This window comes from Gymnodraco acuticeps, unplaced genomic scaffold (assembly GCF_902827175.1).
Source record: "Gymnodraco acuticeps unplaced genomic scaffold, fGymAcu1.1, whole genome shotgun sequence".
In the NCBI taxonomy this organism is placed as follows: Eukaryota; Metazoa; Chordata; class Actinopteri; order Perciformes; family Bathydraconidae; genus Gymnodraco; species Gymnodraco acuticeps.
Window position 1 is genome coordinate 369,991 of NW_022989877.1, and position 27,389 is coordinate 397,379.

Genomic DNA, 27,389 nt, shown 5'->3' on the forward strand with positions numbered 1-27,389 from the left:
TATAAAAAGTTAATGCAACCGGATTACTTTGTTACTTTTGGATTACCTAAATATCAAATGCAATAATAAGATATTTAGTAACAAAAATGTGTCCTCTTCTCAGAGATTGTATTGATAGGAACACCTGCCTTTCGTTAATCATACTCAGGCATTAGCCTACACACCAGGGGTCGGCAGGTAAGTTTGGCCAAAACATTTCTGAGCCACCAGATGGCGGGCCAGCTAGTGAATTGTCTGAATTGTCAACGGGGGTGGGTGGGTGCTGGTGAACTGTCAACGGGGGGGGGTAACCTCGCTGCGGTGCCGGCCGCCAGCGAACCGAGCCGGCCCTTGACGACCGGCCGTTCTGTGATTCTCCAGATTCTCCAGATGGCCAGTCCGCCCCTGCTCACAAACGTATTAAGATCCAAAGCTTTAGTGCGTTTGGAGTCAATGCTGAGTCTCTTCTCGGTCACGGTAGACCGAATGCTTCTCGTTTTGCACCGTCCCGTTCAAATGACAATCACACATTTCCTTGCTCGCGCCGGGGCCGGGGAAGGGGTTACAAGGCTCGCGTCTTGTGCTGCATTCACTTGCACTCGGACATTAGGGATTTTCTCTCATAAATGTCCGGGGGAAAAAAGCTAATTTTCCGGGCCAAATATTATTGCTGGCGGGCCAACAATGGCCCGTGGGCCGCCTGTTGCCGACCCATGCTATACACCAACAATGAAACACCTGAGCGCATCCTACAGTTTAAAAAAGCAGAAATGAAATCTGAGCTGACAGGAAATGCTCCGTTTTAGTTCAGTACACACAGTTAAGTTCTCACACACTCGTTTATGAACATATAGGTTCACCTACTGAATTATAAACAGAACAAATGAAGCAAAGAAAGTGAAAACCATAAAGCAGATTCAGGAAGTAGGCGTACATATTCACACTTAAAGTATTAGCCCACAGAACAGTACAGCTAACAGAGGAGAAATAACATCCGATCCTTTTACAAGACTTTATGCTTTTTATTTTTTTATTTTGTGTGACCTTGTAATTCTGCTAGAAATGTAACAGCAATCTGATCATGTCTTTTATTATTGCAACTGTAAGGGAATACAGTTACTTTTTCTGTATCATGATTATGTAATCAGTTTTTTCCCAAGCCTGCTTACAACTAATGGCAGAGGCTTTTTGTTGGTGCGACACAGTAACTACAGTCTTACCTGCATCCAGAACCTTGATGATGGTGGGGGTCTGTTCGATGTCCAGGGAGACGTTATCAAACCAGCTGTTCTCCATCAGGAACATGAAGACGTTCACTCGGTTGTGCAGCGCGCTCTGGGCCTCGGCTTTTAGTAGACTGGCTTCATCCGGATGATACTTGGACCTGAACCTGTGTCCAGAGTCGGGGTCCACAAAAAAGTTGGGAGGGAATGATGGGGATTGGGATGAACATGGAAAAAGTTAGAAAACAGATGCATAATATGGATCTTTTTTGCAACTTTAGTGCACATTTAAAAACAAAATGTGAAATCCAGATGGTTTGTTGTAAATCTAAACAGACCATCATATTTAAGATTTCTACAGCCTAGCCCTGTCACTCAGAGTATACATGACTTTATGATTACAAAAGCTAAACATTATTTGAAAGCTTGAGATAAACTCACCAAAACTAAGGAAAAAACACAACAGAGACGTTATGAAAATGAAGCATTGACATTCAGAATTTCACATTAAAAATGTTGATCATTGAGTGGACTACAGTTACCTTTTTTTCTGCCAGTTTATTTACAAATAAATACAGAGAGGGGGGGTCTCTTCTGTGAAAATGTGCTCCACTTCACCCCAATGGTGCGTCTGTATACACACAAATTCGGTTTTGGGTTTTGATCCGAATATAAAAAGCGTAGAAAAAGCATAAAGGAAAAAAAAAAAATCTTGGTGCACGAAAGAGACTATTTTCTGTCTATCTGAGATCCCTGGTACTGTGTCTAAGAGCGACTGCATTGTGCGCAGTGCGGACCCTTGCTGTCTAACAACCGATGCGTGCTGATGAGCTCCACTTTTTCTCATCTTCAAAAACCGTCGTCAACTTTGTAGTGGGAGGGGAAGAAAAAGTGGTTATGGCAAAACAGAACAATTGTGCATTATACCTGTGAAACAAGTGTAATAGGCATTAACAGACATTATACAACTGTACATCTTGCAAAAGGGAAATCAACCCAAATAATGAATATGGACTAACGAAATACATTTAACTAATCTGTCTGTCAGCTCTGTGATTGTGTATAGTCAGCGTTTCCGCCAGGGCGTCTTGCCGTTATTTGACGCTCTTCTTCAGCTCGGAATGCCCTGAACTCGAGCCGAGGGCGTCCAAAAAAAAAGATCGAGAGTTTTTATCGCTTGAAATTACGAAAAGGAAAAAGGACAAGGACAGCCCTCTGTTGGAGGGGCAAAGAAGTCTGGTGGGATTATTTTCGCCGCCAGCAAAGTGCGTTCCTGTGACGAAAAAAAACAAAACACCACCGCATCTTCCAAGGACCACGCCAGGAGGGGTGTCCCTGTCGGCAGGGAGACGTTAAGAGATACTAGAGAACTGCAGTGACGCCTCCTAAAACCCGGAAGTAAACTTCTTTCGGTTCCTTCGACAAAAACCAATGCAATTTCTCCGTAGGATTTAGGAAAATAGCTTGAAATAGTCTGTGTTTGACACACATTTAAGAGACGGATCACGTCTTAAGACCTTATTTCAAGCTATTCTCCAAAATCCTATGGAGAAGTTGCATTGCATTTTTGTCGAAGGAACCGGAAGAAGTTTACTTCCGGGTTTTAGGACGCGTCACTGCGGTTCTCTATAGTATCTCTAGGGACGGCGCAATTCAAAATGGTGTGTGTGTGCATATGTAAAGAGATAGTAGCCTATCTATAAGGGACGGCTCAATTCAAAATGGGGTGGACGCCCTCTCAGCCCTGGTCTGGCGGAAACACTGTATAGTAATTTTGAAAAGGATTTATAGATAAACTGCACACCATGTTGACTTTCCTGTTGAATTTGAACATGTTTTATCAATACCTAAGGATTCATCTGTCCAACTTCACATTTCTATTCAAAGTAAGTTAGAATATGTGCTAGGGCTGCTCAATTAATCGCATTTTAATCGCAATTACGATTATGGCTTGCAACGATTACGAAAACAACGTAATCGAAATAAAACAATTCTTTTTTTATTATTACTTCTTTTTTTTTCAGTTGAATTATACTTAAAGTTCAAGGTTCAAGGTTCAAACTGTTGAAAACATACGGTTCAAATGTTTTTCTCCAATAAATGGATGTTTTCAAAGATTTAATAATCGCAATTACAATTATTGACCCGAATAATCGAGATTATGATTCTTGCCATAATCGAGCAGCCCTAATATGTGCTATAAAAAGGATTCATTTGGGTTGATTTTCTTCTTTAATAAACGTCAAGGGTGACAGAGTCAATAAAAAAAACTATACAGAGCCTGGTCCTAGTACAAGGGTGAACTGTCCTTGGTTTTACTCATATGTTTTACTACATCAATTTTCATTATAAGTAAAGGCAACTGATTTCGTACCACTCTTCATCTTTATGAGCCAAAAAGAAGTCCTGCATCTGCTGCCGGCGGAAGTCGATCTTGTACTCGTTGTAACGTTTGACCGCCTCCGTCTCCTCCACAGAATCATCCAGAGACAACAGGAACTCCTTAAAGGTCTTCATTATGGGAGGGGGGGGACCCAGATCCATGTCATGGAGGTTACCCAGTCTGAAGGAAGAGAGTTGGAAGAGTTTTGAGAAAGCTGGAGGGTACTTTGGGACTATAACCTTTGCAGACCATTCACAAACACATGTTTAACACACTACAGGAAAGAAGAAATAAGGTATATTTAAGACGTTTAAAATAACATTTATATTTATATTAGGGCTGCTCAATTAAATCGTATTTTAATCACAATTACGATTTTTGTCTTGCAAGGATTATGAAAACAACATAATCAAAATAAAACGATTATTTATTTATTTTTAAATTATTATTTTTTCAGTTGAATTATACTTAAAGTTCAGGTTAATCAATTGTTAAAAACATACTGTACACAGAAACTGAAAGATTGATAATAAAGTTGACTTTGACATTTAACTTTCTCACCTCGCCTGGATAGGGATGCCGTGATGAGGCTGCATGAGGTGTAGGTCTGGGTGGCCCCAATGCTGCGGTGGGCCATAGCTTGGACCCCCTCCACCCCCTCCTCCTCCTCCACCTCCTCCTCCTCCGCCGCCTCCTCCACCCCCATAGCCCAGGTCGTACCCCCCACGGTAAGGATCTCCACCATGGTCATCCCTGCCATGGACAGATGAAAGAGCATAAGTGTGATGGAAACTTCTGAAGCAATGGAGACTCAGAGCTTCGGCCGGAGAATTCACAAGACATGTGCTGAGCCACGAGGTGACACAGCGGTTGCCAAACCAATTCTGAAGATGTCTACCCCCAGACCCGTGTATTTAGCTGGTTCTGAGAGAATAATCAACAAAGTGCATAACAAGATAACGCACCATAACACCTCTATCAGCCAACAGGCAGGAATAGGGAGACAAAACACTGAGAGCACAGCAGACCAAGGTTGTGCTCAGTGAGGGCAAACTGATCAACTGGGTCAAAGTTATGGGCCTAGGAAAATATTTCCCCAACAGTTTATAAGCACCAGCAGCTTCTAGTTGCAAAAGGTGTGTGTTTGTGACGGCAGATAATCTCACCAGTCTCTCCTCATGCGTTTCTGCTGAGGACTCATGTCGTGTCTGGGCGGCGTGAATCTCTCTCTCCGACCTCGGTCATAATCCCGGTATTCTCCACGGCTTCGTCGTTCCCTGCCCCGGTCCCACTCTCTGGAATATTGATTTCGGGAGATATTATTATTAAAGAAACATTCAAATTAAACAAATGTTATCACCAATTAGATGCACGTTGTTGGCCTGCCAGAGACTTTATTTGCACGTTGTTCGCATGTACAGTATGTTTTGTGTTATGCTGTTGTGCCACAGGTATGTTTAAAATGTGGTCATGCCAATAAAGCCCCTTTGTATTATATTGACTTGAGCTTTTATACATCTTATTCTTACCGGTCGTTCCAGTCATCCCTGCGCCTGTCGTCTCTCTCTCTCGAACGGTCGTAGTCACTTCTCTCCCGTCTGAATTTGTCCCTTCTCCTGCGATCGTACTCATCATCACTGTCTCCCATCTCCAGGCAAATAGAAAAGGGCACATTTTAGGATAACAGTTAACCTCGATGTGCGTTAAGTAGCAGAAAACAAAAGATAGTTAAATTACGACCTAAACTTTTCATGACTGTATTTTACTAGGAACCTGTTTGTAACCAAGGCTGGCAGTCTAAAAAACGAAAACATTACTCGGCCAGTGTTATGGGATTCAAATGTGATATTTTTAATTCACAACTATCATTTGTCTTGGATCTTATCATTCATACGCGTGTGAATAAAGAAAAGACACAAAGCCTGGTGAATCACAGCCACTTTAAAATTGATATCCCCATAAAAGGTCTGTCAACTAGTCTGCCCACACTTCTGAAATCAAATTTATTCCAGATTTAAAATGTTCACTACAAATATTGAGGTCTAAGAGCAAATGAGAGCTGTACTTATTGTACTGTAAATTAACTAAGTGTATTAAGTGAAGTAGATATAAACTCTACGTGCAGCAAACCCGTTTCATGCCCTGTATTTGAACTATGCTAAATTGTATTATCCCCTATCAATTAATAAACTAACATGTGGGGGAAAGTATGGAAACTACGATGAGAACACAAGGATACTGAGACGGCCTTCAAGACAGGCACTTATGTAAAAGTGTTTCAACAACAATGCTACTGATAACGTAGACCTTGGATATCCATATTATCAAAGAACTAGAAATAAGAAGTTGTAACACGTCTGGGAATAACGGCTCAAAGTGAAACAAAGAGGAGAGTTGTTGATGTAGCATGTTAGCTAACGTTAGCTAGCATGCTACATTAGCTAGTTAGAAAGTCATCGTTTTCCTTCATTATCCGCAGTACGCCTTTCATTTATCCGATGCATTAACTAGAGAACTGTTGCTGTTTTGTTGGTTTAACCACTATTGATACACTATTAGCTAGCACATTAATACCTTAGAAATGAGTTGAACGTATGATGGTCTGGTTCTTCTTCTGCTCCACCACTTCAGCTTACTTCTTCTTCAGTTGGCGGTGAAAGGAAATCAATAAAATGGCGCATCACCGCCGCCAACTGGAGAGAACCATGCTTTTTCATTGATATCCTTTTCCTCTTTTGATTTCCCATCTTTAAAGTCCGGTCACAAGCTCGTTATCTAACCTCAATTGCCCCGAGTTTATATCCTGTGTAAATACTATGTTTATTGAGTGTATTAAAGCCTCTTTGTGTTGTATTGTACATTTAAACCCAATGAGGTTTCCATGGCAGCACCATTTCTTAAAATATAAACGGTGCAGATCTGCCGTTTGTTCATCGTGACAGGCAGAGGTGGGAGAAGTACTCAGATCACTGTACTTGAGTAAAAGTAGAAGTACCAGAGTGTAGGAATACTCTGTTACAAGCAAAACAAACTTGCATTCAAAATGTTACTCAAGTAAAGGTACAAAAGTATTAGCATCAAAATATATAGTAGCAAAAGTAAAATAAGTCATTGTGCAGATTGGTCCATTTCAGAATAATATATGATGTGTTTTCTAATGATTGATCATTAAAGTGTTATCCAAGCTGGTAAAGGTGCAGCTAGTTTTGTATACTGCAGGGTAGCTTGTGAATTTACTCCAGGTGGAACTAAAGTCTGATTTAAGAGTTGATTAAAGTTCACTTCATTAATCAAAATCTCTAAAGTAACTCAAGGTATTAAATGAATATAGTAGAGTAAAAGTACACAAGTTACCTCTGAATGGTAGTGGAGTAGAAGTACAATGTAGCATACAATGGAAATACTCAAGTAAAGTACAAGTATCTCAACATTTTATAATATTATACAATACATAACTTAGTTACTTCCCACCTCTGCTCACAGGAAAATCGGTGCTCGTTTCTTCGTTTCAAAAAGTAAAATATTGTTTTTTCTCTGACAAAAAGTGCTGGAGCATCCATGCAGCTCTAAACAAGACATTTAAAAGAAAACATCTCTTGCTAATATATTATCATAGAAATACATTATAATTTGTAGTCTAACAGAATAACCCGGCCAGAAAGAGATCATTAAAAAGTACAATTCAAGCACTAACATCAATGAAACCTAACAGTAATGATTCATTTGCACAGTTGCAGTCTTTTTATTCAGTATTAAGAGCAGCGTTTAAGAGCAAAAGTGTGACATTGTGGAAAAAATAAGCAATGAGGGTTTGTTTTCAAATCATATTTTAATAGATTTAACTCTTATACAATCTTATTTACTTTCACAATCCAATGAACTTCTAAGTACATCCTTTCTCGGTGCATTTCTTTGTCCTTCCTCTGAACCTTAACGGGTGCCTCATGGGTGTTGCTTGTGGCCAAAAATGAGTATTCAGCTCTTCGTCCTCCATGATAAATGCAGACTCCACTTGTTGTGTGAAGGAACGGTCGTCTCTGGATCCAAACACAAAGTCTCCTCCGGGTCCACCATTGCCGTTCAAAGGACTGGAGATAAGGTGGGGTTGGTAAGTGGTTTTCAAAAAACCCTATGAATATGTAAACAATATTTATTGTCTCTTGATTTCTGCACAATATAATTGATATATACAGCATATTCAAATAATTGTTCCAAAAAATGACAAATTAACGTTGACATACAAGGAAAATACATTTAAAAAGGTCACATTTCATATATCAGGAAGATAAATGTGTATGTTACCTTCCTGTAGTCTTCTGGAGCCTCTCTGGAGTCAAGCAGCACAAATGAAGATACAGTGAAGAACAGCAAGAAAGACACTGTGAGAAAAGACGAGCATGACGACAGTGATCCAGGCATCTTTTCTTACAGTTGCATGTGTCTGTACCCAGGAAAAAGTCCAATATCTTTAATGCTTTTCAACGCAGCACAATCTACAAATGCCTTGTGTATTTATTTCTGAGCTTGCATGGACCACACCATCTCATTTATAGTCCCACATGCCATAATCCAGCCAATGGCTAACTCAGCGCTGAAGGTTCATTTAGCTCACACTTTCTTTAAAGCAGCAGGTGACATGACTAAAAGCACATAAAATAATATTATGGGAAGGATTAATGGTGACGCATTCATCATCAACTGAAGGAATTCTTAATGAATCAACACCCAGAGGCAGGAAACTAATTTCAGGCCATGTCTGCTAATCTGCCTTGAAAAGACAAAAACATTTACGCGCTATTAGAGCTACTTTTTTCCCAATTGATTAACTTTCTGCCTTTTGAAGTGAAAAAACAGGAAACAGGGAATAAATGTGGTTATTTTATAATAGGTAGGAAACAATTGTTGCTCCACAAGACATACCATGAACCAAAATTAGATTTGTATTTCAGCTTTGTGTGCTGCACACTCACCTACCTAACCTACAGATCTAATCAATTCGTCAAGTTTTGCGGATGAAACAACAGGAAGGAGGTGAATCAGCTGGCCACGTAGTGCTAGTCCCGTGAATAACATTCGTTTTCAGCACCATGGAGTTTTTATATTTTCATTTTATATTTGTGGAAAACACAAAACCCTGGAGTGAGGATGGCGAAACTGTCTCCAGTAAAGAAAAGTAAAAGAGGTATGGGCTCTGAGACGGTTAAATGGAAAAGAAAATGTAAACAGACTTGGACAGTTACAGAAAACTAGATCTGTGCTGCGGCTGCTGCCGTAATTTCAAGTAACATTGCTGTCGCCACAGATCCAGGTCTTTGTCGAGGTGGAACAAAGTATTTTTCTTAGCTGAAGCAATACGTTCTTGTTTAAAGGTCACATATTATGCAAATCATGTCTTTTATACATAAACATGTGTCCCCTCTGTGTAAAGAGATTCTGAAAGTTTCAGAAAAATGATTCTCTCTTCTTGTCCTGATCCATTTATATAAAAACTGATCAGATTTTGGCCACTTTGTGATGTCATAATGTATTTTGGGGTTGGGCAACCATTAGCCAATCACCAACCCCCCCACCCCTCCCCTAAACACTTTTGAAACAGGGCTGAAACAGAGGGGAATATGGGATGCTAGTACAATTATCTATTTTGGTATTTGGAGCAAAAACTTCAGAGACATGTTTTGTATATATCTGAGAACTATAATATATTGTTTAAAAAAGACTATAATAGGGGACCTTTAAATCATTAACATATCAACAGATTTATGCAATTTGTGTAGCCGTGTAAAAAGCGAGATACTGTGCAGCGAGGCAACAGGGTGATCAGGATCCCTAGACCCCTTTCGCACCAACGCGGTTCCCGGGCCGGTTCTGAGCTAGAGCCTGATAAGCACCGTTACGTCGGAGGCAGGCTCAATCTGAGCATTAACAGTTTAGGCGAGTGCGGCAAATAAAAGTTGCAACAAGCAGTAGCGCTGAGCAAAGTGACTAGAACGCAACCACACACTAAAAAAACACCTTCTATAAAGTCAGGCAACACTAGTGAGCCGTTATTGTCCTATAGGCTTCATTGATTAAAGTAAAAGAACCTGAAAGAGTACCCTCAGCAAGGGGTCCCGCTCTGGGCTCATTAGTGACATGCTAATCAGTTCAAAAACCTGAAATACATTGCCAGAACATTTCTTTGTGAGAAATGCTTTAACAAAAATGTCCTTTTCTTTTCATTTTTAATAAAAATATACCACCTGTAACGCTTTGACGTATGAACAGTGGGGGTGTGAAGGTGAAGATATAGATATAGCAGTCTGCATTATTATTAAAGTATATTAATTTTGGGATTAATATCTATTTAAAAAATGCTAATAATTGGTAACTTCTAATGGCTTCTTTCTTTTGTTATGTTAACAAAAGAGGCAACACAGTCCCGTTTCAATACCATTTAATCTTCCACAAACCACACATTAAATGCAGATTTCCACAGGCTGTGTTTAGACATCCTACATATTTTCAAACCTGGCAGCTTTATACATGAAAATTATAATTGACACTGTACATCTATTTTTGTTTGTGTGTGATAAACTAGGAACACAGACGTTTCAGTTAACAGTCTCTTACTGTATATCAAGACATTAAAAGCAACACAAAAAAACAAAACACAGTACAGATTCATTTGATACTGGAAATAGGAGAAAAACTGTTCTATTTTACAATACAGACTATTGCCAAAAAGTCCCAATCAAAGTATCTTTTAATCATCAGTAGAATATAAAGGAGGAATGTTATAATTTCTGATTCCCGTTTAATAAACAAAACACATCCTTTGACAGAGCGCTCCAGAATCATTAACAGTGTGTTATAAAATAGTTGTGGTGTTTTAGGGGGTTTTGTTCTGCCCCCCGTCTGACGTGGTAGTTGAGATTACATAGCAGGACTTTTCTTAATGGATTTTTTTAGCATAATAAACGGGTGGAAGAGAACATTCATACCAAAGATGACAGTCACCTAAAATTACATTTCAGATTACAAAGGAGTGAAAGTCAAAAATGTCCACACCCATACATTAAAAACTAAAATTCCAGTTATAAATGCAGTAACACCAAATCATCTTTTCCGTTTGTGCTATTCTGTATATCATTTGACAGCACACAACTAATCCAGGTCCTTTTATAAAACAGAGAAATAAGTCATTCGTTGTTTGACAGTCTCTGAGATTGTCCAAATGTTCGGGTGCAAATCAAGCAGTTTGGGTTTTGCTAGCACAAAGCATGGCTGTCTCTTTCGTATTTTTCACTATAAAAACCTGTGATATACATCGGTATCAAGGGGGGTTAAATCATCGTTTTCTTACCAGCAGTATTACATAAGTGTTGCCGTTTTGAGTCAAGGGGGGGGAAGTGTTAATCCAGTTCCTTCATTTCCCAAATATTTAGCGGACACATGAACATAGAGGCCAATGTAAGGCAATGCTCTTATTCCTAAAAACACCTCCAGGGTCCCACAGTCAAACAAGTAATCATTTTTTCGTATATAAAAATGGAAAAAACATCCATTGAAACCTATATTTCGTTAAAAGCTAAAACGTACACATTATAAGACCTACTGTTGTTGAATCTCACTGTCATTAATTTACTGACTGACCTCTTATCTGTTGCTAAAACCTGAGTTTGTTCAACGTGACAAACTACATACAGCTATTTTCCTTAAACTGACCACAGAGTATTTAAGAATAACAATGTAAAAGCAGCAGAAATGTATAACATTTTTGCAATATTCTATTATAGTGTGACTTACTGTGGAAACTTAGCACAAAAAAACGGACATTTCAAAGAACTGAAATATAGCTTTAAAAATGTGAAAAGAGAGTTGAGCGTAGTAAGAGATAAAATGGAGACAAACATTTTCCTTCCACATGCACATTCATGTTAGGACGAAAACAAAAAGCTGGTAAAGGGCTGCAGATATAAAGCAATTAGGGTTAATATTGAGTGACTCAAACTGCACTAACTTACTCGAAGAAACCACAATTTTTTCTGTTTATCAACTGAGGCTTTACCTATTTGAGTCACGCTCTTATTTTGACAGCACAGTCGATTTAAGTAGCCCAGTATTTATGTGCAGCACTAGTGGTTAGGTCACGCAAGTTATGATTAAAACATGCATTTTATTTTTTTTAAAGGAGGCCCACAGACAAATATAGGAGTCCTGGAGTGAAAGTGTGTGAAAAACTGGGTTGATGCTCACTGGCGGATGTGGGTAAAACTCATCAAGTGCTTCCTGTGCTTTGACACTAACACGTAGACCTCCAGTGGGTAAGATATTATGTTAAGATAAATATCTAGCTGACCACAAACTATCTTTAAAGTACGATGTGAGAGCACACAGACCCTCAGACCTCCACTGTGTCCCTGTCGATGAGCCGGGTGGTGTCGTCCTCAGAGTGGTGGAGGTCCTCCGCTGCGTCCTCACTCTCTGAATCCGAGTCCTCCAGGGTGGAGTGGTAGCCCTCGTACACCAGGATGGGGGAGTCGCAGTGGGCAGGGGAGACGAGGCACTGGGCGGTGGTGGTGGTGGCTGAGTAGACCCCTGGACTCCCTGAGGGGGACCCCGGGTTGGAGGGTCGCAGCAGAGGAGTGCGCTCAGAGTCTGCCTCGCCCTCGGCTCCTTCCTCCTCCCCCCGACCTCCTGTCTCCTCCTCAGACTCGGACTCGGAGTGCTCCGTGGGGCTGTGAGTGACGCGCTGTTTGCACACAGGACAGGTCTTCTTGGTCTGTGTGAGCCACGGGTCCACACACTTACAGTGATAGGCTGAGGGGCAGAGAGAGGGGAGTGAGTAATGCTGCACAATATATTGTTTACTTATGATCATTGTGGGAAAGGCCTGATATGTTTTTTTATTGATCTGGTCATTAGAACAGAAATTTTCATTCAACTTTTTACATTTGATTTGATTTCATTTTTATCACCAATGTAAAGTGTCTTTGAGCACCTGAAAAAGCACTTAACTATTGTCTTAGATTTAAGATATCAAGATATGGCAGAGGTGTTGTCTTTTATTGGTTTTAAAGATATATAGAAATAGACCAATAGCAGAGCATAAGCAATGGTCACCTTTGGAGGAAAGGGGATTATGTTGCTTTATACAAATATTGATCACTAGGTAGGGGTACAAATATTAACTTTCTAGTATGGGTACATTCATGTACTTAGGATCATTGCGATAAAAGCCTATTATGTTGTTTTATTGATCTGGTCATTAGAACAGTGTGCAACTCGATTTTGACAGGATAACAACTGGTGACTTCTAGAATTGTGTGAGTAACATTCTGTTTTTAGACTTCTCTGTTTCAGTGTGTGTACTCTGTATAAATGCTCTGTAGTTGATCTGTCTGAAATTGTGATTTTAAAATCTCAAAACTGCTACAGTATCTGTCAGGCAGAAACTTGGGACAAGTAATTTGACTGAAACCTTAAAACTGAACTAACTGACTGCTCGGGTTAACTTTGATTTAAACATTTGTAGAATACTAAGAGCTTTATTGAGTAGGTGTAACTGTATTAAGGGTTAAACTCATAATTTTATAACTTAGGGTTTAATGTAATTGTAAAACCATTGGGCCACTGAAAAGATACAATAACAACTCAGGAGGGAGCCAGTCTAGATTTCCTTTTGAGGGCCACCAGCTGCAAAGAGTTAACTAATTAAAGGGACGTGGCCCCACAGCTGTGAGAACTCAGCAATCAGGTGTCCATTTTAGGTAGCCCGTTCCTGGAGCGTCAGGCAGACGAAGACTGACAAAGACATTAGAGTCCTGCGGGAGTCCCGAGGGAGGCAAATCCTACTTTGATTGAACTAAGTATCGCTGGTTTTTTATTTTCTTTAATTTTTTTTGCCCCTCATGCTATAATCATGTGTATTTTCTCCATTCCTGTTCATGTGTCTTCTCGCAATTATCACTGGCCCTGTGTATCTTGTAATCGTTATAACCGGCCTGCTCTCGGCTATCCCACATGCTCCACTGAGATCCAACATCTAGTTTCAGGCGGCCTGTGGAACTGCCAGTCAGCTGTTCCTAAGGCTGACTTCATCTCTGGCTACGCCTCCCTGGAGTCTCTGGATTTCCTTGCTCTCACTGAGACTTGGATTACTCCATCCAACACATCCACCCCAGCAGCTCTCTCCACTGCATATTCCTTCTCCCATACACCCAGACCCACTGGCAGAGGAGGTGGCACTGGTCTCCTGCTCTCTCCCAAATGGAGCTTTTCCCTCTTCAAGCTACCTAACTTCACTCCTTCCACCTTTGAATTCCATGCCGTCACAGTAACCCATCCTATACAATTAACCATTGTTGTTCTCTACCGTCCACCAGGCGCCTTGGAGGACTTCTTGGAGGAATTAGATAATCTCCTCTCACTCATCCCTGAAACTGGTCCTCCCGCTGTACTTCTCGGAGACTTCAACCTCCAGACAGGGAAGATAGCTGAACTAACATCTCTTTTAACCGCCTGTGCTTTCTTACTGTCTCCATCCCCACCAACTCATAAAGCTGGCAATGTCCTTGATCTCATATTCTCAAGGAACTGCTCTACTTCTAACCTCTCTGTAAACCCGCTCCACACATCCGATCACTTCTTCATTAATTCTCTCTACCGCTTTCCAAACATAACAAACTAATCTCTTCTCATCCTGCACCTGTCCACCTGTCCCTCTCCCCCTCTACCCTTGCCTCATCGGTGCTCTCAGCCCTCCCTTCCTCTGACTTGTTCCAACTCCTGCCTCCAAACTCTGCTGCAGAAACTCTCCTCTCTACTCTCTCATCCACTCTGGACTCGCTCTGTCCTCTGACATCTCGGCAGGCTCGTCAGTCCCCTCCTGCTCCCTGGCGAAATGATGCACTGCATGCTAATAGAACCGTCCTTCGGGCAGCAGAGCGGAAATGGTGGAAATCCAAACACCGTGACGACCTCCTAACCTATCAGGCTCTCCTCTCCTCTTTCTCTGCTTCGATCTCTCAGGCAAAAAGCACTTTCTTTCAAGATAAGATCCAATCCTCCTATTCCAATCCCAAAAAACTATTTTCCATCTTCTCCACCCTCTTGGACCCTCCCAAAGCCCCTTCCCCCTCCTCACTTCTGTCAAGCGACTTTGTTAACCACTTTGAAAAAAAGGTTGATGATATTCGCTCTTCTTTTTCTGACTCACCTTCAGTGTTGTGCTAGTTACTGAAAACCAGTAACTAGTTACCATTACTAGTTACTTCATTTCAAAAGTAACTCACTTACTTTACTAGTTACGTACACCAGAAAGTAATGTGTTACTGTGAAAAGTAACTTTTTAGTTACTTAAAAAAAGGTCTCCCATTAATGCCCTTATAGCCTTCATGTCAGTACTGTTATTGCATTGGAGAATAATACAATCTGTTGATCAACTTCACATGCATTATATGCAATCTGGATTGCATCGATATTAGCTGGCTTTCCATTCTTTCTCCAGGTAGTTGGAAAAAGTTTTCCGTCCCATATGCCGTGTGCCGCCCGGACATGGTATCATGCTAACTAGCTCCCTGAAAGCGGGTGACTCCACTGTAGCAATAGCCTGCATGTGTTCTACAAACATACCGTGCAATGGCTTTATCGACTTTTCCCTGGATAACAGTCCCTTGGTTAAAATCCAGCCGCTGTTGCTTAGGTGGAGGTGGAGTGGCGTTGGATGAGTCTGGGTCTGTGCCGGTCTTAGTTACTAGCTTCGTCCCAGCGTTTTTGCAGATGTTTTAAGAGATTTGAATTACTGGTTTGGGCAGTAGATAGGATCTTTGACCCGCCAAGACACAACTTACATTTAACAGAAACTTTCTTTTCTTTGTGCTCGACAAAAGTGAAATAGTGAGAATATCTCCAGGTGGAGAAACCGGAGAAACTAGACTTGAGCTCCGCCGCCGCCATGATAGTCTTGTTTACTAACAAGACTATCTCCGCATGTGACACAGGAAGTATCCAAGTACATTTACTCAAGTACTGTACTTAAGTACAGTTCTCATCTCTGTTCGCCTGGCTGTTGACTATATAAAAAAACTAACGCACCATGTAGTAAAGGTGACTGAGTTACTGAATTTAAAAGGTAATGCGTTAGAGTACTAGTTACTGCCAAAAAATAATGGCGTTACTTTGTAACGCGTTAGTCCCAACACTGCTCACCTTTACTCACCACTGGGTTACCAGACCCTCCTTCCACCAACACACTAACCTCCTTTTCCCCTCTCTCTCCAAGTGAGGTTCTTACCCTCATTACCTCTGACCGCCCTACCACCTGTCCTCTGGACCCTATCCCCTCAAACCTCCTTCAGACTATCGCTCCTGATATTCTACCGTTTCTCACCCATCTCATCAACACTTCTCTAACTTCTGATCACTTTCCAAACAGTCTCAAGGAGGCAAGAGTAAACCCTCTCCTAAAGAAACCCACTCTCAACCCGTCTGATGTTATAAACTACAGGCCTGTCTCTCTCCTCCCGTTCCTGTCTAAATCACTTGAACGCGCTGTCTTTAAACGACTCTCCTGTTATCTCCATCAGAACAACCTTCTGGATCCGCACCAGTCTGGTTTCAAGGCAGGTCACTCCACAGAAACTGCTCTCATTGCTGTCACGGAGGAACTGCACACGGCTAAAGCAGCCTCCCTCTCCTCTGTCATCATCCTTTTGGACCTGTCTGCTGCATTCGACACGGTGAATCATCAGATCCTCCTTCACACTCTCCAAGAACTTGGGAGTTTCAGGCTCTGCACTTTCCCTCATCACCTCATACCTCAAAGACCGCACCTACAGGGTTACTTGGAGAGGGTCAGAGTCCGACCCTTGTCAATTAACTACAGAGGTCCCTCAGGGCTCTGTTCTTGGTCCCCTCCTCTGCTCCTTGTACACAAAACTCGCTCGGATCAGTCATTAGCCCGCATGGTTTTTCATACCACTGCTACGCTGACGACACCCAATTAATTCTGTCCTTTCCCCGCTCAGAGACCCAGGTCGTCACACGCATCTCTGCTTGTCTAGCTGACATCTCTCAGTGGATGTCTGCTCATCACCTCAAGCTCAACCTTGACAAGACTGAACTGCTTTTCCTTCCGGGAAAAGATTGTCACACTGACCTAACAATCAACATCGGCACCTCAGTTGTTTCCCCGACTCAGACTGCAAGGAATCTGGGTGTGACCCTAGATAACAACCTGTCCTTCACTGCAAACATCGCTGCTACAACCCGTTGCTGCAGATACACGCTTTACAACATCAGGAGGATACGTCCCCAGCTGACACAGAAAGCGACTCAGGTTCTGGTCCAGGCTCTCGTCATCTCACGCCTAGACTACTGCAACTCCCTCCTGGCTGGTCTACCTGCATGTGCCATCCGACCTCTGCAGCTCATCCAGAATGCAGCGGCTCGTCTGGTCTTCAACCTTCCTACATTCTCCCACACCACTCCGCTCCTCCGCTCCCTTCACTAGCTTCCGGTAACTGCTAGAATCCACTTCAAGACAATGGTACTTGCGTACCATGCTGCGAATGGATCTGGCCCTTCCTACATCCAGGACATGGTTAAAACCGTACACCCCAGCACGTGCACTCCGCTCTGCATCAGCCAAACAGCTCGCTGCACCCTCACTGCGAGGGGGACCCAAGTTCCCATCAGCAAAAACACGTGGGTTTTGCTGTCCTGGCTCCAAATGGTGGAATGAGCTCCCCATTGACATCAGGACAGCAGAAAGCTTACACACCTTCCGGCGCAGACTGAAAACTCATCTCTTTCGACTCCACTTCGAGCGATAGAACTATTAACAAAGCACTTATATACTAACTAAGGACTGGCTTACCTAAAGCCAGTTGAGTAGCACTTGAAATGTTTTTGCTCTATGAAACCTGATGTACTTATATGATTCTGTTTTCTTCAAGTTTGTATTTTATTGGTCGAACGCACTTATTGTAAGTCGCTTTGGATAAAAGCGTCAGCTAAATGTAATGTAACAGATATTGACGAAGATTCAAGATATCAAGATGGCTTGGGTGTTGTCTTTTATGGTTTTAAAGGCTGCATCAAATTATATTACATGTCACTTGTTAGACGCTTTTATCCAAAGCGACTTACATACTCAATACTGTGGGCAATCCCCACAGGAGCAATTTGGGGGGGAAGTGTTTAAGGGACACAACGACATGCTGACTGCAGTGGGGTTGGAAACTGTGACACAACCCACTGCGCCACTACTTCCCAAATATATAGAAATAGATCAATAGGGGATGAGGAATTAGCAATTTCCACCTTTGGAGAAAAGGGGATAATGTTGCTTTATAAACACTTTGATCACCTGGACTACAATATTGTACTATTGAGGATGCACTAGGTAGGGGTACAAATGTTAATTTTCTAATACGGGTACTTGTTTCAATAGTACCAAAAGCTTGTAGATGTAAGTAAGGTAGCTCTGCAATCTGCGTTTCATAATAACATATACATTTATATAACAAAATAACGAAAAAGGTACCATGTGAACAGGGTAGCACTCGCAGTTTGTCTCCTTCTTCATAGTCGTCCAGGCAGATCGCACACAGATCATAGTCGTCCCCTGAAAGACAAGAGAGAGAAAATTGTGAGATATTTTTTCAATTCTTGGTTCACGTTTCAGGAAAACAAGCTGTTCTGAAAGTTAAAAGCTGCAGGAAATGATTCGAATAAAGACTTTATATTCTCAAGCTAGAATTTGAATATTGCAATTAGGTCTGATTTTCTTAAAAACTACACTTACAGTGAAAAAGATTTAATCTTCTTACCTTTAGTGAACTTGTGGATTGGAATCTTCTTCAGTTGTTCCTTGGACAAACGATTTTTCCTCATCCTTTTTCTGTACTGTAAACATCGTATAATCTGAACAACAAAGAGATACGAGGTGACTGACTGCTTTTTGAGAATAAACCGAGACCCAACAGGCTCATTTTCATTCAAGATGTTTGTTTTGTCACAGCAGTTACATGGCATTACACAACATCCACACAGTAGAAAACACTTACATCAATAGAGCAGTAAAGATGAACCAATATACAGAAAACATTGAGGACTAATATAGACTAAAAACAGAACAGTATAGACATAGGGTACTACTGTATATATATTAGAAATTGTGCAAAGTAGCTGTTTTTTTTTTATTACAATTGATATCTAAATGTATCTTTGGAAACTGGATGACAGAACACATATTATATGTAAATAGTTGTACAATTACACCCATTTTAAACGTTCAAATCTGAAAAAGGTACATTCTGAATAAACACTCAGCAAGGAATCGCACTCACCAAGACGACACACATCACAAGAATAATCATGCCAACCACTCCAGTGAAGGGGATAAGGTAGTACGAGAGCGGGAACGCAAACTCTGGCTTGAGGATCACATAGGCCCTGCGGACACAAACATTACCATGAGCACTCGTGTTGGTCTGTGCACATCTAATGGCTGTGAGAGGTTGGTTTAGTCAAGTATTTTTATTTCTGAAAGTGTTTTCATTTACCCTTGTTCTGGAATTATGAAATTCCTGAGAATTTGGGAGGCATAGTAGCTGGTGAACACAGAGGGGATGTCAATAGCATCGGCCATAGTCTCTGGAGAATAAGGACAAAACAAGATTCACTTTATTGCCATGTTACTAAGATGGTGTAAAGTTTGTACATTTTAGACGAGAGAATTACCATTGCTGTAGTTCATGTTGAGCAGAGTGTCAGAGTACAGGTTGTGGACGATCACTGCACTGTATCCAGCCAGCTGTGCGTTCAAGACCTGAAACAACAGTTCCACACATTAGACCTGTTTTATTCACAGACACTAACACACATATATGTCAGTCAATGTACTGACCTTAATAATAATAATACATTTCATTTATATAGCACACTTTAAAAGCAACGTCATCTCCAGGTGCTTCACAATGCTATGAGGGGGAAATTAAATAGAAAGTGATCTAAGAAGCTTATTGAATATACCTTAGTATCAAAAGTGCAGTCATAGCGCCGGATAAGTGCGATGAATTTGGTAGTGTTGGCATCATACATTGGTGGCAATGCAGGCGGAGGGTCTATTATTGTACAGCCATTTAGAGGACGGGTCACAGTCAGAACTCCCTTTAACACAAAGAAAGAAAAGTAATTGATTATTGAAGGACTTGTACTTTTATGTATACACGCTTTTTCGCGAATACTCTGCTCTCACCATTATTCCATCCTTAGGAAGTGGGGAGCCAAACAAGGCCGGGAGGTCCTCGAACAACATGGAGGTCATGTTACTATAATGCTGCAAAAACAACATAAGACCTGAAATTATCTCCAGAAGAATTTGAGGAATCTTATTTATAGCTTAAGTTAAATGATACTTACAGCATAGATATAGGCATGTGTTGGTAAGGGTACCATTACGCAGCAAAAGAACAACACAAGGACACTCAGAGGAGCGCCCGCGGACACACCGAGGCGAGCCATCGCTGCTCCCCCACAGCTGAACTGTAAACAAAATGAAACAACACATTTTAGTCAACAGTAAAAAATGAGTTCCATCAGAGGAAATGCTTTGGGTCAGGTTGAAGCTGATCTAGCAGTTTGAATACAGCCTGGCATTAGCATACCAATGGAAATAGACAATGCAGGTGATAAAACGGTGTAAACAAAAACAAGTTATGCAAACAAGGAGCAGTGTTACTGGCTCACCGGCTCTTTTGTCATTCAGTAGCAGAGACAAACGGCGCATTTCCACTGCAGCGGGGTAGCCCCGTTTAAGCGTCCCTAAGCGTCCTCGCTCAGGCCTCGGGCTGCCTCGCTGGCCGGCCCAGGCCGTGGCGCATTTCCATTACAGTTTAGGACCTGGGGTAGCAACGCAGTGTAGGCGGGGCGATCGGCTTTGTTTTTGTTCACATTTCGAGTTGTTCCGTCGAGCTCCCGCTGGATTTGATCATCCCCAATGAGATGTAGGAACGTCGTCACCTCCTCGGTCGACCACGGTGTGCTTTTCTTATTAGACGTAGCCATTTTTGTAGCTCATCCGTTTACAAAATGCTGTTTATAAAAATGCTGCAAGCTTGCTTCTAAATATATATGCGACGCTAGGGATGAACTCGCGCTCGATCTTGTGACGATTCTCTCTGACCAATCAGCAGTCGAGAGTGTTGACGTCACTAGTTCAGCCCTGGTCTGATAGAACCACGATTTTATGGGGCCGGAAAAAGAGGGAAAAAGTACCCGCTAGCCGGTACTAGGCTATATGGAAACGCCACCAAAAACTGGCCTGGCCGCTTGAGGACGGTTAAGGACGCTTAAACGGGGCTACCCGCTGCAGTGGAAATGCGCCATAAGCCCGGCACTTTATAAACGTGATTCTGTTTCTTTGTCAGATTTTAAAGTATCCTCTGAATACTAGGATTTTCCAAAACAAAGGACACATCATGCAAAAAACACTAAGTGACTTTACCTGCAGACACTTTATCAATTCACTGCAAAGCCATTCCTATAATGTAGTCCTTTAAAATAGAACTGAAACGAATAAAACATATTTTTGTTTAACATCTTGCCATTAAATCTGTCTATGTTCAAATCACACCTCACCTTTAGAGAACTACTGTTTTTGTTTCAAGTGCAGTTTTGGTCCTTGTATTTCTGAATTTCTAATCTGGATTATAGTTAGCCCTGGGCTTGTGGTGGAGAAGATCTAGAGATTGCTACACAGAACTGGCAGTCTCCTCGTTTTACAATCTGATTTGTAATGTATGATAAACAAAACATTTAGAAAGGGGGTCTTTATGCAGCTTTGCTTAAGGAAATGACACATACACTTTTTCACCAATGATTTTCCATGACCAAAACAATTACTCTCTCTCAGCAGTACCACTGAAAATGGTTTATTTTAACATGGAACAGGAAAATAAGGTCTGCATATGAATCATGTTGTGCCTATCTAAAACCAATCAAATATGCTTACTAGCTTCACGCTAAAGCAACTAAAATCTCTCACCAGCAAAACACCTCGTCAGTTAAATGCCATTTTACGTTTCATTACTATAGGATACAGTATTTATTATCATTATAGTATTACTATTTCGGCGATTAGATCAAATTATATTTGATGCAACTTTAGTTACATTTCCATGAGTTTTACAAAACTTTGGGAAAAATGTTGTTTTCCATCATTTTTCCAGGGCCTGGAATTTGCATTTTGAATTTCCATGACTTTTCCAGGTTTTTAATGACCGTAAGAACCCTGAAACACATATTTACGTCACATCTGCCGTTTCTATTTACATTCAACACTAACTCAATTCTTTAGAGAAAATCATAATCAAGAGGAAGACTACATTAGGCTACAGTTAAGTGCGATGCTCATGTTGTTTGTGCTTGTAGGCAAGACAAAAAAAACATGGACGTGTTCACGTGTGCTGGGGCCTATTCTGTATGTAGGCTTCCACAAGAGATTAGCAAACACCAACTCTTCCCGTTTGTTTAATCAACGTCACACCTATGTTTGTTGCACTAATACAGCAACACGTGCTGCTGCTGTGTACCTTAAGTCAATAATAAACCTGTTACATATGTGGCTAGCTATTGTATCCTCACCACGTCCTGACACATTACTTAGCTACTGCTTGGAGGCGATTAGCTATAATTAGTTAGGTTAAAGTAGACTGGCCTGCTGAACTGTCGTAAACTTACAGTATTATTGTTAACTTCAATATCATAGTCCCATTCGAAAAATATCAAAGTCATCGTGGTAATAGTTAACGTTATTGTGCGTATTTTAGTTAGCCACATACCTTAGTATCCTGCTAATATCGCCACCGTAAATGTTGTGATGTAATCTCCGTCGTTTCACTTGGGTTTGTCACCGTGTACAAACAAAAGTTTTCTAATAAATTATCTCCTCGTCAATCCAATAATGTTACAGAAAAAGACAAAGACAGGAAGGATTAACGTTAGCTGTTGTTTGGCTAGTGTTAGCTGATGTTAGTTCCGTGACAGATACTACAGGTCTTCATTGTGGTCTGTATACATCCAATCATACACGATAATTATCAATTAAGAAAAATACAATGTTGTCTACCTGGAAGGAGACGCTTTTCCTGTGTGCTCGGTTTCTCTAAATTGCGTTAAACTAGCGGCTAGGTGTGTTTGTTATTGCTTTTGCTCCCTGGCTCTTCTTCGTGTTGTAACGGTAGATCACGTTCACTCTGAACCACAGCGCCACCAGCGGCCACAGCAACACAATGCATGTTCTTAATAAACAATGCACAGATTCAAGATTCAAAGGTTTTATTGTCATACGCACAAAGCTACAATGTAGAAAAGGCAATGAAATGCTTCTGACCTGAGCTCCTCCAACAATGCAACATATATAATAAAATACAAAATAAAAAGTAGCGCAAAAAGTCTGCATGTCAATAGAACATGTACAAGAACAGATCATGAAAGTAAACACAATTAAATACGGTTTATTGCGGTGATAACTATTTATATAAATCAGTACATTGCAAGATGACAACAGGAATGTTTATCGGGGCATTTAACAGAGCTCAGGTGTTTAGCAGTCTTATGGCTGTGGGATAAAACTGTCCCAGTGGGCGTTTGTGGCCTTTTTTGAAACATTGACATCCAACAACCATGGTTTAAATAAATTCAAGATTCAAGGGTTTTATTGTCATATGCACAGAAGTTACAGACTACAGTGTAGTTATGACAATGACAATTTTAAGTCCCAAGCTCCTCCAACAATGCAACATGTATAGGACATAAGACAAATACAAAAGTAAAAATAGTGCAAAATGAAACAGAGTGGGTAGGATAAATAAGAATACAATAGTGCAGGTTGTGTTGCAAGACCAGTGTGCAAGTAGTGCAGATGAAGTTAGTTAGTTAGTTGTTCTGTACATGTCAGAAGAAAAAAAAATACAATATGCAGAGAATGTTGAAAGTGATCAACTAAATGCAAATATCATAGTTGGTGAAAACTCAACGGAGTGAAATAACTTTGAAATGATCTGATTATTTTGTCTTACATTTGTGTGATAATAAGGGCATGTTGAAGTTTCACAAGGCTACATTTCATAGAAACAGTGGTAGACAGACACTGACAGGTTTCACCGCATTCAAATGAACAGAAAACAATCATGAAGGCACCTGTTTACAGACATATCACATAAATGAATTTCCCTCTACTGCACATGTCAATAGCATGAGATAGGTGCCTTTTAGAATAAATAGAGCACAAATGCATTTCGTGTTTTAGAATGACAATTATTTCTTGAATTTTTATTTTCAAAAAAAAACTGACCCCGACGTGATTTGAACACGCAACCTTCTGATCTGGAGTCAGACGCGCTACCGTTGCGCCACGAGGTCCTGCATTCCACACTGTAAAAAATGGGAATTTAAACGATGACTGTAATGACTTTTCTTTTCTTTTCCATAATCTAGTCAGTATTGTTTCAGAGTATATACCGGAAAAACAATCAACGACAGACGCATCGTTATTAAATTATAGGGAAAGGCTAAGTAATCGTCCACTGTCCAGAACATGAGGAAGTATGAAGACAGTGAACACGGCAGCACTAACCAAGGACTATCTAACTTGAAATGATCTGTAATCATAAGTAAAAGAATATAATGGAATCGATTTCAATGCGATATATCCTTCCCTGGTGGTCTAGTGGTTAGGATTCGGCGCTCTCACCGCCGCGGCCCGGGTTCGATTCCCGGTCAGGGAACTACACTTTTCTCTTTTGAAGTTTAAACCTGCATGATTCACTTTTTTTAAATTAATTTGATAACATGCACACGCATTTTACAACAGTAAACATAAATACCAGGTAAAAAAAAAAATGCATAGTTTATATACAGAAAAATACTGCATTGTAAAAATATCAACAGTAACACTCTTGTAGTATGTGGACAGCTGAGGTGCTCTGATCATTGATCAATCATTACTACAGGACAGATTGGTGTGTACTGTTTCTGCTGTGCATCTTCCTTTCTCTGCAGAGAGATTGCGTGTTTTGGCTGCTGGAGAAAATTCGGTCAAGTTAAAAAAAACAAGTAGAACGAACACGGATATCAGGTTATGATCTCTACCCTTCAAAATAAAATATTCAAGTAATCAGAAACAGGTATATTGCCAAGTAGGTTAACACATGAGGAATTTGTTGTTTTTGGTGCATACGTAAAAATAAACCAAAAATTAAAACACTGATAAAAAACTATTTTAAGAAAACTATAATAACGTTACAAATATAGCAATATTTAGATATAATATGGTTGAAATACAAGTATACCTGTACAAATAAAATACGAGTAAAATACAGTATGTGCAGTTACAGTGTGCAAACACACACATATATATAATATATAATATAATATATATATAATATATATATATATATATATATATTATATGTATAATATGTCACTTCTAAAATAATTTTAGAGCCAGTGGTGGAAGAAATACTCAGATCTTCATGAGTTAAAGTAGCAATACACTTTCACTCCCCTTTTTAGTCCCTGCTCTCTAGCAGGGACTTTCCTGAGGAGAAAAAGGTTCCAATTTCTGATTGGCTGGACGAATTGCAAACCAAGCCCCGTAAAACTCGGAAAGGTTTTATGAAGCCGCCATTTTGTTTGCTCGCATTAGCATTATTAGCATTAGCTTTAACCCAGCGCACCAACGGAGAGAGACTAGCTTATGGCAAAAATAAAACATAGGAGCGGGGGAGTGATGAGGAGGTGTCGGCGCTTCTGGCGATTAACTCGGAAGGCTTCAGTAGAAGCTGCTGGGAGTCTTCATTCCTCAAGTCATGCAGATTTGTTCTTGGTTGTCCTTTTCGTAGACATCACTGCACAATGTATAACCAACTTAAATGGCCTTCTTTAAATGTAAGAAGACACATGCATTGGCTTCAGCTGATATTTAAATGCATTTATCTTAACTATCCCCCTTATTTAAAGCAGTATTTTGTACCCTACTCACCAATTCATCAAGTTAAACATTCTGTTCAGATTTATTTCTCTGTCCCCTCTGCAAAAAAATTGATTGGCAGAAGAGCGTTCTTAAAGCCCCAACTGACTGGAATACTTTACCTGCTGCTATTAGATCTCTTGCATCATTGGGTATATTTAAACATGCATTGTTATCTCACTTTCAACTGGTCTGTTATACAGAGGCGCGGGAAGGTATTTTGAGTGGGGGTGCTGAGGTGCTGGACTCCAGTGAACACTATTACGGGCACTATAGAGCACGCACAAAAGCACTCCCCACACGCAAACACACAGTACACCCGCCACTGTTACAATGAAGGCTCGATAATCAGCTCACGGCATATAGGCAGGGGTAAAGTGCTATTTTTTACGAGTGTGGAGCGGACCTCACCTCCTCTAGGGGGGTCCGGGGGGATGCTCCCCGGGAAGATTTTTTTTAAATATTGAAGTTAAAAGCATCAATCTGGTGCACTTTGAGAGCAACATTAAGAGATCTATGGATACATCTCTCAACACCCAGATGAAACACAACTGTAAGCAGATGTTCTTTTTCTTTATGGATATTTTACAAATCACTCCCCTTTCAAACAGTGGCGTTTTCTCTCGGAGGCCAAGGGAAGCCAGGCTTCCCCTGTTTTTTCGGATTGTAGTTATAATTTAAATAAATAAATAAAAACACTTTGTTTTGTTTAGATCATTCTCCTTTGTTGTGTGTTGCTGCCGGCCCGTCGCTCCCCCATTCTCATTGAGTATTTTACAAAGAGTGAAACAAACAGCGCCCCTCTAGATGTTATGGTGAAACAGTAGATTGCACTCACTGTTGCGAGAGGAGGCCAGCCGAATCTGGCTTCCCTTGGTGAAAATAATTGAGAGATTGACCAATCAGATGAGGCCCACGTGATGCCCCTGCCAACCTGTGATTGGTCAGGGCCATGCCAAGGGAAGCCAGCCGACTCTTGCTTCCCTTCAGAGGCGGCTGGCGATTTGATTGGACACTGCCATCCAATCAAATCACATCAACATCAGTTTTAATACTGTCATCACCGCCGTTAGAAATGATCAAGCAAATGAAGCATTATGGAGGGTGGAGATTTGGCGTACTTAATCAAACATAACTTTACTAAACTTCCGCTACAGCAGCAACTAAAAATTAAATCAGATGACAGGCCAATGACCGCACTCCAGCTGTGTACACAGAGGAAAAAGGGAGAGAATCGGATGTTCAATGAGGACAATTATGTCCGCACAGAGTGGCTAACTGGAAGCGCTAAACTTCAGCGTCTATTTTGCTGGCCATGTCTTCTTTTTGACAAGGATTCATGCTCCCTGAACAATCCTTGGGCAACTTCAGGATTCATCGACCTGTCACGGGCAATTGAGAGGCACGGTAAATCCAAAAATCACATAGATTGTGTGATTGTCTGCATACATTAATAAGTAAAATGCTTAAATTAATAAGGAGAGAGTTTCAGCTGGAGAGTGCGTGCGGACCTTTCGGTTAGATAACAGGCGTGTGCAAGTCCTGCATCTGTGTGATACAAATGTGTGTAAAATGATACCGGGCGCTGTAATCACTCCTCTGGTTACGTTATTGACCACCCGCCCGACCCAAAAAATGGGCTTCCCCTACATTTTTCCCCACGCCACCAGGGCCGCCCCTCCCTACAGGCCAATTACGCAGGCTGCATGGGGCCCCGCCTTCCGCAGGGGGCCCCGCCCAGAGGGCCTCAGCTGCTGTGCGCAGTTCTCCGCTCAGTTCTCCGCGC

At 41.0% G+C, this 27,389-nt stretch overlaps 2 protein-coding genes and 2 non-coding genes across 9 annotated transcripts in view; 1 reads left to right on the plus strand and 3 right to left on the minus strand.

Moving 5' to 3' along the window:
* srrt (serrate RNA effector molecule homolog (Arabidopsis)) overlaps positions 1–6,273 on the minus strand; it is a 19,566-nt gene extending 13,293 nt beyond the window's left edge. The window contains exons 1-6 of the mRNA XM_034198211.1: positions 6,160–6,273; positions 5,115–5,233; positions 4,752–4,880; positions 4,147–4,338; positions 3,577–3,765; positions 1,200–1,369 (exon numbers count right to left, since the gene is read on the minus strand). Coding sequence (XP_034054102.1) covers positions 1,200–1,369; positions 3,577–3,765; positions 4,147–4,338; positions 4,752–4,880; positions 5,115–5,233 — 799 coding nt within the window. The 5' untranslated portion in view covers positions 6,160–6,273. The remainder of the gene's footprint in view (positions 1–1,199; positions 1,370–3,576; positions 3,766–4,146; positions 4,339–4,751; positions 4,881–5,114; positions 5,234–6,159) is intronic.
* Positions 6,274–10,001: 3,728 nt separating this feature from the next.
* On the minus strand, positions 10,002–22,829 carry rnf167 (ring finger protein 167). 6 transcript variants are annotated; one of them, XM_034198289.1, is made up of 12 exons: positions 22,700–22,829; positions 22,413–22,504; positions 21,077–21,138; positions 19,993–20,115; positions 19,829–19,909; positions 19,603–19,740; positions 19,312–19,399; positions 19,134–19,224; positions 18,918–19,023; positions 18,399–18,492; positions 18,113–18,193; positions 10,002–12,384 (listed from the first exon to the last, which is right to left on the minus strand). In XM_034198289.1, the coding sequence occupies exons 4-12, from the start codon at positions 20,092–20,094 to the stop codon at positions 11,966–11,968; spliced, it is 1,200 nt and encodes a 399-aa protein (XP_034054180.1). In that variant the 5' UTR covers positions 20,095–20,115; positions 21,077–21,138; positions 22,413–22,504; positions 22,700–22,829; the 3' UTR covers positions 10,002–11,965. The 6 variants fall into 6 exon arrangements, with proteins under 6 accessions (XP_034054180.1, XP_034054172.1, XP_034054147.1 ...); XM_034198281.1 differs by having other exon boundaries at positions 22,413–22,516; positions 22,700–22,802; XM_034198256.1 differs by lacking the exon at positions 21,077–21,138.
* A 1,093-nt stretch (positions 22,830–23,922) lies between these two features.
* Positions 23,923–23,994, minus strand: trnaw-cca. The gene has a single exon. It is a non-coding gene; the product is annotated as a tRNA-Trp (tRNA).
* Positions 23,995–24,287: 293 nt separating this feature from the next.
* trnae-cuc lies at positions 24,288–24,359 on the plus strand. Its single transcript has one exon. It is a non-coding gene; the product is annotated as a tRNA-Glu (tRNA).
* Positions 24,360–27,389: the final 3,030 nt, after the last annotated feature.

Bases quoted from the DNA above. Each gene is read 5' to 3' on its own strand.
- rnf167 (XM_034198256.1), bottom strand. From the start codon at position 20,094: ATGGCTCGCCTCGGTGTGTCCGCGGGCGCTCCTCTGAGTGTCCTTGTG. The intron at 19,400-19,602 runs GTATATTCAATA...CTGTTGTTTCAG, and splicing joins ACTGCACTTTTGATACTAAG to GTCTTGAACGCACAGCTGGC. The intron at 18,194-18,398 runs GTAAGAAGATTA...CTTGTCTTTCAG, and splicing joins AATCCACAAGTTCACTAAAG to GGGACGACTATGATCTGTGT.